This window comes from Pleurodeles waltl, chromosome 10 (genome assembly GCF_031143425.1).
Source record: "Pleurodeles waltl isolate 20211129_DDA chromosome 10, aPleWal1.hap1.20221129, whole genome shotgun sequence".
NCBI classification, from domain to species: domain Eukaryota; kingdom Metazoa; phylum Chordata; class Amphibia; order Caudata; family Salamandridae; genus Pleurodeles; species Pleurodeles waltl.
This window is the reverse complement of record NC_090449.1, coordinates 953,792,404-953,806,725: the sequence shown is the minus strand read 5'-3', so window position 1 is coordinate 953,806,725 and position 14,322 is coordinate 953,792,404. Positions and strand designations below refer to the sequence as shown.

At 43.9% G+C, this 14,322-nt stretch overlaps 1 protein-coding gene across 2 annotated transcripts in view; it reads right to left on the bottom strand.

Moving 5' to 3' along the window:
• The window catches only part of MALRD1 (MAM and LDL receptor class A domain containing 1), a 2,469,603-nt gene that overhangs the window by 2,364,935 nt on the left and 90,346 nt on the right, over window positions 1–14,322 (bottom strand). For both annotated transcript variants that reach the window (XM_069211777.1, XM_069211778.1), the window contains exon 2: window positions 11,501–11,638. In XM_069211777.1, coding sequence (XP_069067878.1) covers window positions 11,501–11,638 — 138 coding nt within the window. The remainder of the gene's footprint in view (window positions 1–11,500; window positions 11,639–14,322) is intronic.

The window sequence follows — 14,322 nt, the reverse complement described above, 5'->3', positions numbered from 1 at the left end:
TCCTGTGCCCATTTTTGAACTACAAAGGTTTTCTTGATACCTATTTTTCACTCTTTATATTTCAGCAAATAAATTGTTGTATACCCGGTATAGAATGAAAACCCACAGCAAGGTGCAGTTCATTTATTGGCTCTGGGTACTTAGAGTTCTTGATGAACCTACAAGCCCTATATATCCCCACAACCAGAAGAGTCCAGCAGACATAACGGTATATTGCTTTTAAAAATCTGACATTGCAGGAAAAAGTTATAGAGTAAAACGCAGAGAAAAATGGCTGTTTTTTAACCTCACTTTCAATATTTTTTTATTTCAGTTGTTATTTTCTGTAGGAAACCCTCTAGGATCTACACAACTTACCCATTGCTACTTTCAGAATTATTTTGTCTACTTTTCAGAAATGTTTAGGTTTCTGGCATCCAGCATTGGTTTCTCACCCATTTCTGTCACTGACTGGAAGGAGACTGAAAGCACAGAAAATCGTAAAAATGGGGTATGTCACAGTAAAATGCCAAAATTGTGTTGAACAATTGGGTTTTCTGATTCAAATCTGCCTGTTCCTGAAAGCTGGGAAGCTGGTGATTTTGGCACTGCAAACCCTTTGTTGATGCCAATTTCAGGGAAAAAACCAAAAGCCTTCTTCTGCAGCCCTTTTTCCCCATTCTTTTTAAAAAAAACGAAATTCTCACTGTATTTTGGCTAATTTCTTGGTCTCCTTCAGCGGAACCCACATGGTCTGGGTACCTCTAGAATCCCTAGGATGTTGGAAAAAAAGGACGCAAATTTGGCGCGGGTAGCTTATGTGGACAAAACGTTATGAGGGCCTAAACGCGCCCTGCCCAAAATAGCCAAAAAAAGGCTTGGCACCTGAGGGGGATAAGGCCTGGCAGCGAAGAGGTTAAGTGACAGTACCCCTCCATCCATGTGTTCACATTTCAAAATGGAAAACATTTTGCAAGAAAATAATGCAGCCTATTTACATTAAACGGACAGTTGCTGTTTTTGAAGAAATATTCCATTTAGGAGGAGCAAGTAATACTCCCTGGAATCACTATCTGCCTTCCCCTTGCCACCACCATGATTAACAAAGGGTATGCTATCCCAATGTGACAGCTTCTCCTGTTCAAATCAGATGCCACCCCAACACTCGGTATCTCGTTGAGTGTCACTATATTTATGGTCACAAACCAATAATACTTGCCATTGCAACTCACATGTATACCTCTTTCACAATACCCCTAATTGTAATTTAAAATGAGTCACAGAACACTTTTTGTGAGTGTAAAGACTTTCTGTGTCACTCTCCTGGTCATTGCTTCAATGCTCATTTGAGAGGCACTTGGCACAAAGCCTGTTTTTTTTTTCTCAAGTATCTTTTGAACAAAACGTTTGATAACATGAGTCTAGATCTTATTGCATTCATTTATTTTAGCTTTTATATATTCTTTGAGGTTAGCTTTAATGATTGTTTCAGACCCTTGTTTGGAACTATTTTGTAGCAGCCGGCACATTTCATTATTGAAAAGTTGAGTAGCAAACATCAATGTGTGTTCAGATCTGTAACACCTGTCAGCATAAGTGATTTTATTTCCAATAATTAAAATCATAAATATTTTAGGAGCAGCACAATAATTAAATATTCAGATATTACAGACTTTTTCTAATAAGGATAAAAATAAAGGAGTTAAAAACACCAAACGTTCAAAAACAGATAATAAAGTGAAGCCAATAAAAAGTTCAAAATCATAGGGAGGCCTTCTGAAAAGAGAAAGTGTAGTTGCAGATTTAGGGTTTATAATGTTCAAATGTTGCTCTGCCCCAAGTTTATCAGCAGTTTATTGCTTAACATGAACTTTATAAAAGATACAGTCACTTGAGGGGAGACTCCTTTCATGCAGAATTGTAGAGCATGGTGACAGGACCTTATGGCATGTTAATAAAAGATTTGCCTCAGCATGGTCTTACGTTCCATCAGTAGAACAGGGAATACCAATAAAATATGAGACAGGGATTATTTGTACTGATGAGTGAATCTCTCCCTTCTGTTGCCATTTTGGGATAGAGTAAATTGTGGAGAACAACCCAAACGGCAGATGGGGCACCATGATTTTATAAAAGCATTTGAGTAAGGCTGTTAGACCTTTCAGCCTCAGGTTGGTCTTCCCTCAAACGTTTTGCCTTCCTCCTCCATTTTTCTTGGTCTCATTTTTGGTGGCATTAGGACCTTGCCCACTTTACCACTCATAACAAGTGATAGAATGCTTATCCTGTCTCCTCCAAGTATGGTAGTATTGTCTTATCCCCAATTGGCATATTTGATGTACTTATAAGTTCCCAGTAAAGTGTACTACATGTACTTGGGCTTGATAATTAAATGATACTAGAGGGCCTACAGCACTGGTTGTGCCATCCTCAGGCCTGCCATTGAATAGTCTGTATGAACCTCAAGAACTGCCGCCCCACCTCTCTGCTGCCTTTTCCAGCCAAGGTCATCAAAAAGGTCATCAGCTCACGGCTCTGCAAAAACATTGAGGGCAACAACATCTTGGACATCTCCCAATCAGGTTTCACAAGCAACCACAGGATGGAGACCGCCCTCCTTGCCACCACAGATGATGTCCACTTGCTCCTTGACCGTAGCCAAACAGCAGCCCATAACCTACTGGACCTATTGGCCACCTTCAACACGTTTATGCATAGCACCCTCTGCTCCAGGCTCCACTCAGCTGACACCCACGGAAAGGCCCTACAATGGATATGCTCCTTCCTGACCGGGAGAACACAGAGAGACAGACTCCCGCCTTACCTGTGAGAACCTATAGAGAACAGGTGCGGAGTTCCACAGGGCTGCTCCCTGATCCCCACACTCTTTAACATTTACATGACACCACTCACACCTATTGTCAAGAACCACGGACTGAACATTGTCTCCTATGATGATGACACAGACCTGATCATCTCACTGACCAAAAACCCCACAACTGCCAAGAAGAATTTCCACAATGGGATGAAGCCTTTCTTGCCTGGATGAAGGAAATATGCCTGATGCCTAACTCTGACAAAAATGAGATCCTCATCCTGGGACCCTCCCCATCAACCTGGGATGACTCCTGGTGGCCTGATACTCTTGGCACCCTATCCCCCCAACACAAACGACGTACGCAACCTCTGCTTTACCCTGGATTCATCACTCACCATGATCTGCCCAGTCAACTCAGTCGCATCCTCCTGTTTTCCACACACTCTGACTTCTCCGGAGGATCTTCAAATGGATCCCAAACCACTGCTGCAAAACCGTAACCCATTCCCTGGTCACCAGCAGACTAGACAATGGAAATGCCCTTTATGCCGGCACCACCCAGAAGAACCTGAAGATAATACAGCACATCCAAAATGCCTCTACCAGACTCATCTTGGGCAACCCCCGCCACGAACACATCACCAGACACCTAAGAGACCTCCCCTGGCTTCCCATCGAGAAAAGGATCAACTTTAAACTCCTTGTCTATACATAAAAGGCTCTCCATGACCTAGGAACCACCTAACGCAAACATTGCATCACCTTTTATTTGCCCGTCAGACCTCTCCGCTCCACTCAACAGGCACTAGCCACTGTACCCCGCATAAGGAAGACCTCGTCCAGATGAAGATACTTCACCTACCTCGCGGCAAAGAGCTGGAACACCTTGCCTCGTCACCTCAGGCAGTCACCATTGTTGCCTCAATTCAGGAATGACCTTAAGACCTGGCTCTTCAAATGAAGTACAGAAGACCAACCCCCTCAGCACCTTGAGGCCCTTACAGGTGAGTAGTTGTGCTCTTTAAATTATGATTGATTAATTGATTGTATGTGCAGTTTTAAGCTGCCCTTTTCACCTGGCAAAATAAACATCTTACCAGCCCACACCTTCCTTATTAATACATATGTCAACCCTAGGGTAGATCCTGCACAGTCCAGAGGGCAGGGTGCAATGTACTTAAAATGTTGGGCATGTGCTTCTAAGTTTTTCATATCCTGGCAGTGAAAAACCCTAAAATTTGTTTTTTACTACTGCAAGGCCTATCTCTCCCATCGAATATAAACTGGAGTTGCTTTATTTCATTTTAGAAGTGTCATTTCCGAATCAGAAGAGATAAGCAGTTCAGGTTTGGTGGCTCTGGAATCACAGTTTAAAATCTTAACCTGTGGTTAAGTCGGATTTTAAATTGCCATTCTGAAAATGCCACTTTTAGAAAATTGGCATTTTTCTGCCTTATCCATTTAATGCTGTAGCCTGTCTCTGGTAACATGACTGGGTGTAGCTGATGGATGGGATTTTTGTATTCCTCCTAGACTGTCACACACAAGAAGGAGCTTAGGTGTGCCTGGATGGACCATGACTGGCAGGATGGGAGGGAAAACCAGGCACAGCCCCTCTTACAACTGAATGGGTTATTCCCTGCCTCCACACAAAGGGCTGCATACCTCCTTTAGTTAGTATGAAACCAGGGAAGGCAAGATGTTTGGGGACTTCATAGAGAAACCTCTAGAAACTTCTCCCTCACTTCAAAGGTAAAAGTGGGTATAAATACTGGGCCTTAGGCACCAACACTTCAGTACACTTCTAGACCTGTGGATTCTCTGCTAGGAAGAAGGACTGCTGTGCTGCTGAAGGACTGCCACTCTGCTGGACTGTACTCTGATGGACTCCCGCTTTGCTGTGCTGCCCTGCTGGCCTGCTGCCCATTTGCCTGGGTGAGAAGGACTGGGCCTACATGTTTTAAACCCAGAACCCTGAGTGACTTCAAGGGCTAGTTGGATGGCCTCTAAGAACTTTACATCTGCGTCTAGACTCGGTCTTCTGTGAGTTTACCCCGCCAAGTGGTGCCATTCTAGTCCTGGACCGTTAAGTGTGGGCTGAAGGTGCTTTTGTCAGCCCCTGTTGAATCAATGCATCTCATTTGATGTGTGGCACCCAGAGCAGAACTGACGCATCTCCTCTGCTGCATGGTTTGGGCTCATTGCAAAGACTTGCATTGCCATTGCTACAGCCTGTATCACCTTCAAATCTGCCACTGCGTGACATCTCCGCAGTTGAGGCCCTCACATCTCTTGTAAATTGCAGCTTCAACAATGATGTAGGACTCTGGGGGTGATTCTAACATTGGCGGGCGGCGGAGGCCGCCCGCCAATGTTCCCCCGTTAAAATACCGCTCCGCGGTCACAAGACCGCTGAGGGTATTTTGAGATTTGCCCTGGGCTGGCGGGCGGCCGCCAAAAGGCCGCCCGCCAGCCCAGGCCAAATCTACCTTCCCACGAGGACGCCGGCTCCGAATGGAGCCGGCGTAGTGGGAAGGTGCGACGGGTGCAGTTACACCCGTCGCGTATTTCAGTGTCTGCTTTGCAGACACTGAAATACTTTGTGGGGCCCTCTTACGGGGGCCCCTGCAGTGCCCATGCCATTGGCATGGGCACTGCAGGGGCCCCCAGGGGCCCCGCGGCACCCCCTACCGCCATCCTGTTCCTGGCGGGAGACCCGCCAGGAACAGGATGGCGGTAGGGGGTGTCAGAATCCCCATGGCGGCGGAGCGCGCTCGGCCGCCATGGAGGATTCTGTAGGGCAGTGGTAAACCAGCGGGAGACCGCCGGTTTACCCTTTCTGGCCGTGGCTGAACCGCCACGGTCAGAATGCCCTTGGGAGCACCGCCAGCCTGTTGGCGGTGCTCCCGTGGTCGGTGACCCTGGCGGTCACCGGCCGCCAGGGTCAGAATGACCCCCTCTGTATCCCCTCCTCACAGCTCCTTTGAAGCGACACATCGCCCCGACTGTGTGACACATCCCCGACTCCATACTTTGCATCAAAAACCCCTAGTCAATGGGATCCTCAACAGCGATGCAACAGGACCTCACCCCACAACATTGTTGCATCCAGGAACCTATGGATCGCTTTGGCTGCGCAATGCATCTTCAACAGGGATCCATGCAATGCTCCACAAGTCAGGATTTAAGGTACTCTGTTCAGCAGGCCTAACTGGGTCCCTGTAGCTGGCCCGCTCTCCATCGTGGTCAGTCTGAACTGGTGACTTTGTCCAGGTCCAGCGTAACTAGATAACCACAGTTGCTGATTTACACCTCTTGGGGCTATTTTCTCAACAAAAAAAAATCTGTATCTCCAATTTTACTAACTGTATTTTAGTCATTCAGATCTTACTTCATATATTATAAATCACTCTATTTTTCTAATGCTGCGATAGGCTCCTTTTGTGGTGTTATTCACTGTGTTACTGTTTAAAGTGATGTACAAATACTTTACACATTGCCTATGAGCTAATCCTGGCTATTCTGTGACAAGATACGCGAGCGTTGAGCAATGGTTAATTTAGAGTTTGCTTGTTACTTCACCCTGAGAAGAACTGTGTTTGCTGCTTGAGAAGTGTTTTGCCCCCTCAGCCAGTAACCCATTTTCCTACAAGATCCTATTTAGACAGGTGTGAAGAAACCCTGCTCTGATATTGCATCAGATATTGGCATTGCCTCCATTTGCAGGGTATAACTATTCACAATTTGAGTCACTAGGAAACAAATGTTGTTTGACAGTAATGGTGTATGGCTTAGCCCATAGAACATTTGTTCCAAAATTTGCCAACCTAACTCTTATACTAAACATCTCTCTATAGGGCCTCATTCTTTAAAACTCCCCATTCTCAGTATCAAAATGCTTCACTTTCCTGGTCGTCAATAAGGCTAACAGTGCATATACACCTCACCATTTGGTTCCTCTTACACTGGCATTGGTGCTTTTGTTCTCATGGATCATGAAAGCAGCAACAGCAAGACAAAGTATATGGATCTGGAGAGCTCTGTTTACTTGCTATTGTTTTCACTCCTTGCCATGTCCCTAGCCCCTCAGCAGCATATTAGATGCTGTGGGTGGGACAAGAGATTAAACCTGTCAAACCGAATGATGGCTCACATCAATTCTGATACCCCTGGCAATTTGTTGTCCATGTTAACTTCCCTTCTTTCATAAACAAGCTTTGTCCAGTCATTTACCTAAATGTTTGTTTTCCTTTGAATGATCAATATTTGAAGGCTTTATTTCTTTTGGTTTATGTCTTTTTGCAGTGTCGTTTGACAAACTATCAATAAATCACATTTCTGTTTGTCACATGTGAAGCTGCTACACCTTTCATGGAGTGCACCCTGAAAATCGGATCTGGAATGTTGAGGGAATCAAATATTGAGGACAAAATATTGAATCCAAAATTTTGAAAGGTAAGTATAGATGTTCTATATCCAGATCCCCATGTAGGTACCTTGACTATGTATATATTCACTAAAAAAACAAAGGTGACAGAGACGTTATAGTTAGGATCACATTTTGAATGCACAAATACACAGAAATCCACTTGTTATAGATAGAGCTATTCTGGTTAGGAGTGGACATGGAGCTACGCTCATGGAGTTTTTTGACTTTTTTCCCACTCGGCGCTTTGCTTAGAGTAGTGAGTTCCGAAAAACTCTGCAGAGCGGAGTTTTTTTTCTCTTTTGTGCCCGCCAATGTTAAGTTGGAGAGTGAGGAAAATCTCACTCAGACTGTCTACCAGTGAGGTTTCTCAATGCAGGCAGTTGCGGATGGTCGCTACTGCTTGTGTTGAGGAACCTTCTGTTCCTGTTGAGGAAGGTGCCGCTCAAGTAGAAGATGTACTCGAGTGGCAGAAAAGGAGCAGTGCAATTTTTGCTCAGCGCGTAGTACCGTTCACACTTATTTTTCAGCACGGGACAAACACCCAGCGCTAAAAATCTGAGCGAATGGCATGATCTACTGCACTCCTCTGCTTGCGGAACTCCGCATAGTGCGGCAGAGTTTTTTGGTCACTTTGCAGAGTCCCACACAGTGGAACTCGGCGAACTCTGGCCAGACCTATTTCAGGTAGCTATAACTCATGCCCCCGCCATGCACAGTTTTCTCATGAATAATTTTATGAAAAATGTTACACTGATACTATCAATGATGTCACAGAAGATTTCATGAGTGATGTATTATCTGGGGTAATTAGTGCATGGTGAGTGCACAACTTATAGTTACCTTAGGGCGCAGTCTCCCACATTTGCTGTTTCTATTTTTACTGAGCACTTTTTTTGGAACATTTTGTGAAGATTCATCAAATGGTGCAAAAGACATAGGCAAGTCAAAAAAACTTTTTCTGTGGAAACTAGGTCCTGTAACTACATACTGGTGACCGCCTGTAGGTAATATATAGATATATTCACTTAAAAAAAACAACGGTTACAGGGATGTTATAGTTAGTCCCTATGTCCTTTGTTGTTTTTAAGTGAATTTCTATGTTTTTTTTTTCTATTTCTATTTCGTAACTATAATGTCCCTGTAACCTTTTTTTTTTCTTTGAATTTCTATATTTCTTTCAACGTAAAGTCATTTTTTTTTATATATGGTAATCCAACCCCCACCGCGCATGGCCTTTGGGCATTCTGCGGCACACATAGAAGAGGCAAAATTCCATGGACAATTGTTTATGTGCAGGACGGTCTCCCTTCCTGTACATACACAGTCATTCCAAAATGACACTTTGGTACTTCTTTGTGTGCTGCATTTTGCAGCACACATAGAAGTGCCAAATCACCATTATAGATTGTTTATGTGCAGGAAGGAACTCCTTCCTGCACTTTAACAATCTATCCCCTCAGCATACTATGGTGCAAGGATGCCTGCGTTGGCACAGGCAGCTTAATTCAGCAGCGGCGCAGGGGGAAATGCAGGGTGTGCCGTATTCCCATAAATACGGCACATCCCTGCATTTCAAAAGTGGCGCGGCGCTGCTATTTTTAGTGCAGCACCGCACTGCGCCACTTTGGCATAAATCAGGTCCTAAGTCCACCAACAAATTGAATTAATGTTCTTTTTTCATTCCTTCCTTCATTTTCATTATTTGGGATTTTAACCTGATCCTCTAGTGCTAATCTCAAAAAATGAAATGTAGAGGTTAAAATATTTGCATTAATATTAATATAATTTGCTAAAACACTGTATTACTACGAGACACAGAACTGTCTGTAAAAAGTTCAAACATAAAGAGGCAACGCAGAAGTGAATCGGACGAGGGCTTCGGTGTTTAAAATATGAGGAATGGGAAAGCCTAACAAGGGGGAAATGAAGGGTTGGCACATCTGGTAATGGAGAGAAGAGGGACTGGACACTTCAGTTCAGAAGTATTCTGGCAGCAAATAGCATAGAGATGAAAAATTAGTGAAACAAATGACAGTAAAAATTGGTCAATAAATATTGCTGTACTACGGCACTGTTCGATCCTGGGTGCAAGCTAGGTATTGTTCAGTTAAACGCAATTAGTGTGAAAAATGTCAGTATCATTTATACAGCACATTGAAGCTAATATTGTGGCCTGAAGCACTGTTATCTCACCCTTAAGTTCCTTAGATTTGGCCTAAAAAAAAGACTGGAAGCAAAATATTAGGCATGCGTGTGCCAGTACTAACTGTTAAAGTTGAGCTGACTACAGCAGTAATAGTTGATGAAAATGTGTGCAACAGAAGAGGTCAGGGTGAACAGGAAATATTTTAGAACCAGTAACCTAGGTTTAGTCCATGATACTGTAAATGGTATGCAGCTTTCCCAGCTTCAGACTCAGCAAAAGAGAAGAGGTGATACGTGCTCACCTACACCTCAGAGGTAGCATTACACTTTGCAAAGATCATTAATGAGTTATAAGAATTAGAATACAATTAACAAAGCAAGGACAGGACACGTTAACGGGGCTCTTGAGATCTTTGGAGGGTCAATCAGTCTAGGTGACTTGGGAAAGAAGCATGTTTAGTAGTTTCCTAGAAGAAGAGAGGTTGGTTTAGATTGGGTTCTGAGTTGTCATGTTAGATAGTGCAATAGGCAGCTGCATTGCCTTAGAAAAAAATATCGAATGTTTTGATGCCCAGTTACAGGCAGTTTCTGCGTTTAAATCCCTGTTGTCCTGCAGCATTATTAAGCAGGCTCACCAGTGCCAAAGTGCATGTGCTCTCTCCTTTCAGGCAATTAGCTTAATTTTCGAGCCAGCTAACTTTACATTAGATACACAGCTCAAAGGTAACACAGCATCGGTCACCCAGGATCAGCGAGATTTGGTAACATTTCTTCTTTGATGAGAGCAACTTGTTTGACGAGGGTAAAAAGTGTTATGAAAAGGACAGTGGAAGATTGAGACATTCCTGCCAGTACAGCATTTCTAAAGTCCAGGTGAGATGTAATTAGTGCGTGTCTGCTGTTTGCATTTGAGTTCACTAATAAACTGCTATTTTCAGTTGAGAATGGAAGAGAAAACCAACTTTTTAACCCAATAAACAGGTAGCATGAAGAGGTTAATTCCTTGAATAAGACATAGATTGGATAACGATTGTCAATGATGCCTACAACTCTAGAGCAGGGGTCTTCAAACTGGGGGGCACTCAAGTGATCCTGGGGGGTGGCTCTGTCAACAGAAACGCTATGCAGATAACAGTGCTTTGTTTTAAGCAGAAAAACATTTATTAATTTTTTTAAAAAGGTGTCACAACTTAACTGCAATGTTTAAAAAGTCTAGACATATTTAAACATTGATAACTTAATAGAATAACTATGAAAACATTTAAGGGGAGATTTCTTTTTTGACGCAAAAGCGGCGCAAACTTACAAAATATAATTGTATTTTGTAAGTTTGTGCCGATTATGTGTTAAAAAACTACACAAATGCGGCGCTCAAAAAGTATAAATATGGGCCTAAGAGTAGGCGGGCAATGCAACGTGATTAAATGATGCTGGAAAGTGCATTAATTTATCACTAATATGGGGGTCTCACATTCCCTTTACTACAAGGCAAAGGATTTAATCATGCCATGGATATTTGCAATGCACATACTTCCTTTTTCTTGTTCTTCCTAACTTGCAAAATAATTTCTGTGTTCAAGCAAATACCACTGCACAAGTTGTAGTAGAGGAAGTGTGAAGTGTGCATGTTGTATTTAATACAAAGGGACAGATTTACAAGCCACTAGCACCATTATGGTCCAATGTGCCTGCATTGGCACTGGCAGCTAAATTTAGCCCCAGTGCAAACACAAGGGGTGCACCGTATTTTGGTGAATATGGCAAGTGACAGCGCTGCGCTGCAAATTTTGGTGCTGCACCACTTTTAAGTAAATTTGGCCCAAAGTTTGTTAGCAGCCTAGATTAAAAAATAGTTTGTTTGGTGCCCCACTTCTTTCAAATAGGTTTGTTAAAGCACACATCATACAGCAGATCATTTAACAGAAAATGTAAAGAAAAATAATTGCATGACTCTTTCAGTTTTTATAATTTAATGAATTGTCTGGTTCTAACTGTTTCAGTTTTTGTATCCTGCACAGATGTGTGTTTTAACATATAATGTTAGCTTTTGATATTGCTGCTTTTGTACTATGAATTACTCAGCACACTCACAGACGTTCAGACATGATACATTTTGATTTTTTTTTTACCTGACTGGTTTCCATTGTGATCATGGTGTGGAGATACACTGGTAAAGCCATTCCTCCTGGTCCATTTAGTCAAGAGGTCCATATCCGCTGTTATGTCACAGCCATCACTCTCGAAATCACATCGTGCAAATGAAGAGCCTAATTAAAGAGTTGTATTGTTAGACTGTTTTTTTGTTTAAGTCATTGCATATAAAAATCATTTTTTCGGAGTAAGACAATTAGCTTGGTAACCAATCAAAGTATGTTTATCACGAGTGAAAAGACCAATTCGTCCATTATTTAAAATGTGTTTGCACTTGATTGTGGGTCCACAGTGCACTATAAAATGATAATAAGGCTATTTGGTGTAAAATGTTTGTGCTACCATCCTGGATCATGTTGGCAGTGGTTTCACCCTGCAGGCCCTGCAGGCCACAAGGGGAGAGTCTAACACTTAACTCTCTCCTAGAGAAAAGAACATATCTACAAAGGAAACTCTGGTACTGCTCCAAAGAATGTTCACAAGCATGCTAGAGAGTTCTGCCTTCCTGTGCCCTTACCCAGAATTGTTTTGGGATCAGGAAAGCCTTCTTGAAGGTGAAGTGCAATCAATAACAATACCTACTGACCTGAGGATTTTTGACCAGGAGTTTGCTGAAATAATGGAGAAAAACATTTCTGGCCAAAATATTGATGGCTAAAATATATGGACAAGATAAGTATCTATAGCTAAGTATAGGTTTGATATACTTGATATATGTATATTATGTATATGTATGTATATATATATATATGTACATATATACATATACGTATATATGTATATATATATATATATATATATATATATATATATATATTTGGCATCGTTTGACCAATCTTCATGAAATTTGCCCCAGAAAAGTGTCCTGTGATTCTTGTTGTGCATAAGAAGTTTCAGGGAGATCCGTCAAGCAGGGGCTAAGAAGAAGGGAGTGTAAAAACATGCACTTCCCATGGTAATTGCAATAGAAGTTTTGAACACGACTACATCCCAAAAAACTGGACACAAATACACCAAATTTGGCAAAAAGGTAGGTGTCAGTACACAGATTACACTTTTAGTTACTTGGTGTAAATCCATTCTGTAGTGTTTAAGATATTAAATGAAGTCCAAATTTGCGAATCTTTGGCCACGACAGCTTCGCAAATAATGACGAGCTTGAGCAGGGAAATGCACAGCTCTGATTGGTTGCCAACACTTCCATGAAGTGTTGGCAGCCATCTTGGGACTTGGCTTCAGCTGAGTCCCTCAAAACAAGTGAGTAAAAGGGAAAGGGGCCAGGGTAGGGGTACCCTCACCCCCCAACCTTGTTATCAATGAATAAATCAGTATATTTGTAAAGTGCGCTACCACCCGCGAGGGTCTCAAGGCGCTGGGGGGGGGTGCTGCTACTGCTCAAATAGCCAGGTCTTGAGCCACTTTCTGATAGTCAGCAGGTCTTCGGTCTGTTGTAGAGGCAGGGGAAGGTTATTCCAGGTCTTGGCCGTGAGGTGGGAGTCGCCTCTTTGGATGCAGGGGACGATGGCAAAGGCGAGGTCGACTGAGCGGAGTTGGCGGGACGGGGTGTAGAAGTTGAGTCGTCTGTTGAGGTAGGCTGGGCCGGTGTTGTGGCGCGCCTTGTGTGCATGGGTGAGGAGCTTGAAGGTTATCCTTTTGTTGACGGGGAGCCAGTGTAGGTTTCTCAGAAGGGGGGTGATGTGGCTGTGGCGGTGGGCATCGAGGATCAGGAGTGCGGAGGTGTTTTGTATGCGTTGTAGTCGTTTGAGGAGTTTTGCCGGGGCTCCTGCGTAGAGGGCGTTTCCGTAGTCAAGTTTGCTGCTGACGAGGGCTTGGGTGACTGTTCTTTTTGTATCTGTGGGGATCCATCTGTAGATCTTGCGGAGCATGCAGAGGGTGTTGAAGCAGGATGGGGAGACGGCGCTGACTTGCTTGGTCATGGAGAGTGTTGAGTCAAGGATGACGCCCAGGTCGCATGCTTGGTTGGTGGGTGTTGGGGGTGCTCCTAGAGCAGTCGGCCACCAGGAATCGTCCCAGGATGAGGGGTTGGTGCTGAGGATGAGGACCTCTGTCTTATCTGAGTTTAACTTCAGTTTGCTGTCCCTCATCCATTCAGTGATAGCCTTCATTCCATTGTGGAGGTTGGATTTGGCAGTGAAGGGGTCCTTGGTGAGGGAGAGGATCAGTTGGGTGTCGTCGGCATAGGAGATGATGTTGAGGTTGTGTAGTCAGGCGATGTGGGCGAGCGGGGCCATGTAGACGTTGAACAGTGTAGGGCTGAGGGACGATCCTTGGGGAACGCCGTAGATGATCTTGGAGGCTTCGGAGCGGAAAGGGTGGAGGTGGACGCTCTGGGTTCTGCCAGAGAGGAAGGAGATGATCCACTCTAGAGCTTTGTCTCAGATCCATGCGTTGTGGAGGCGTGTGCATAGGATGCGGCGGCATATGGTGTAGAAGTCGGCCGAGAGGTCCAGGAGGATGAGAGCCGCAGTTTCGGTGTGGTCAAGCAGGGCCCTGATGTCGTCGGTGGCGACGACGAGGGCGGTTTCAGTACTGTGGTTGCTGCAGAACCCTGATTGGGATGGGTCCAGGATGTTGCTTTTTTCAAAGTAGTGGGTCAGTTGTCTGTTGACGATCTTCTCGATGACCTTGGCTGGGAATGGGAGCTGGGAGATGGGGTGGAAGTTCGTGAGGTCTCTCGAGTCCGCCATAAATTTCTTGAGTAGGGGTTTGATTTCAGCGTTCTTCCAGCTTTCGGGGTAGGTCGCAGTCTCGAAGGAGATGTTGATGACTTTGCAGAGGT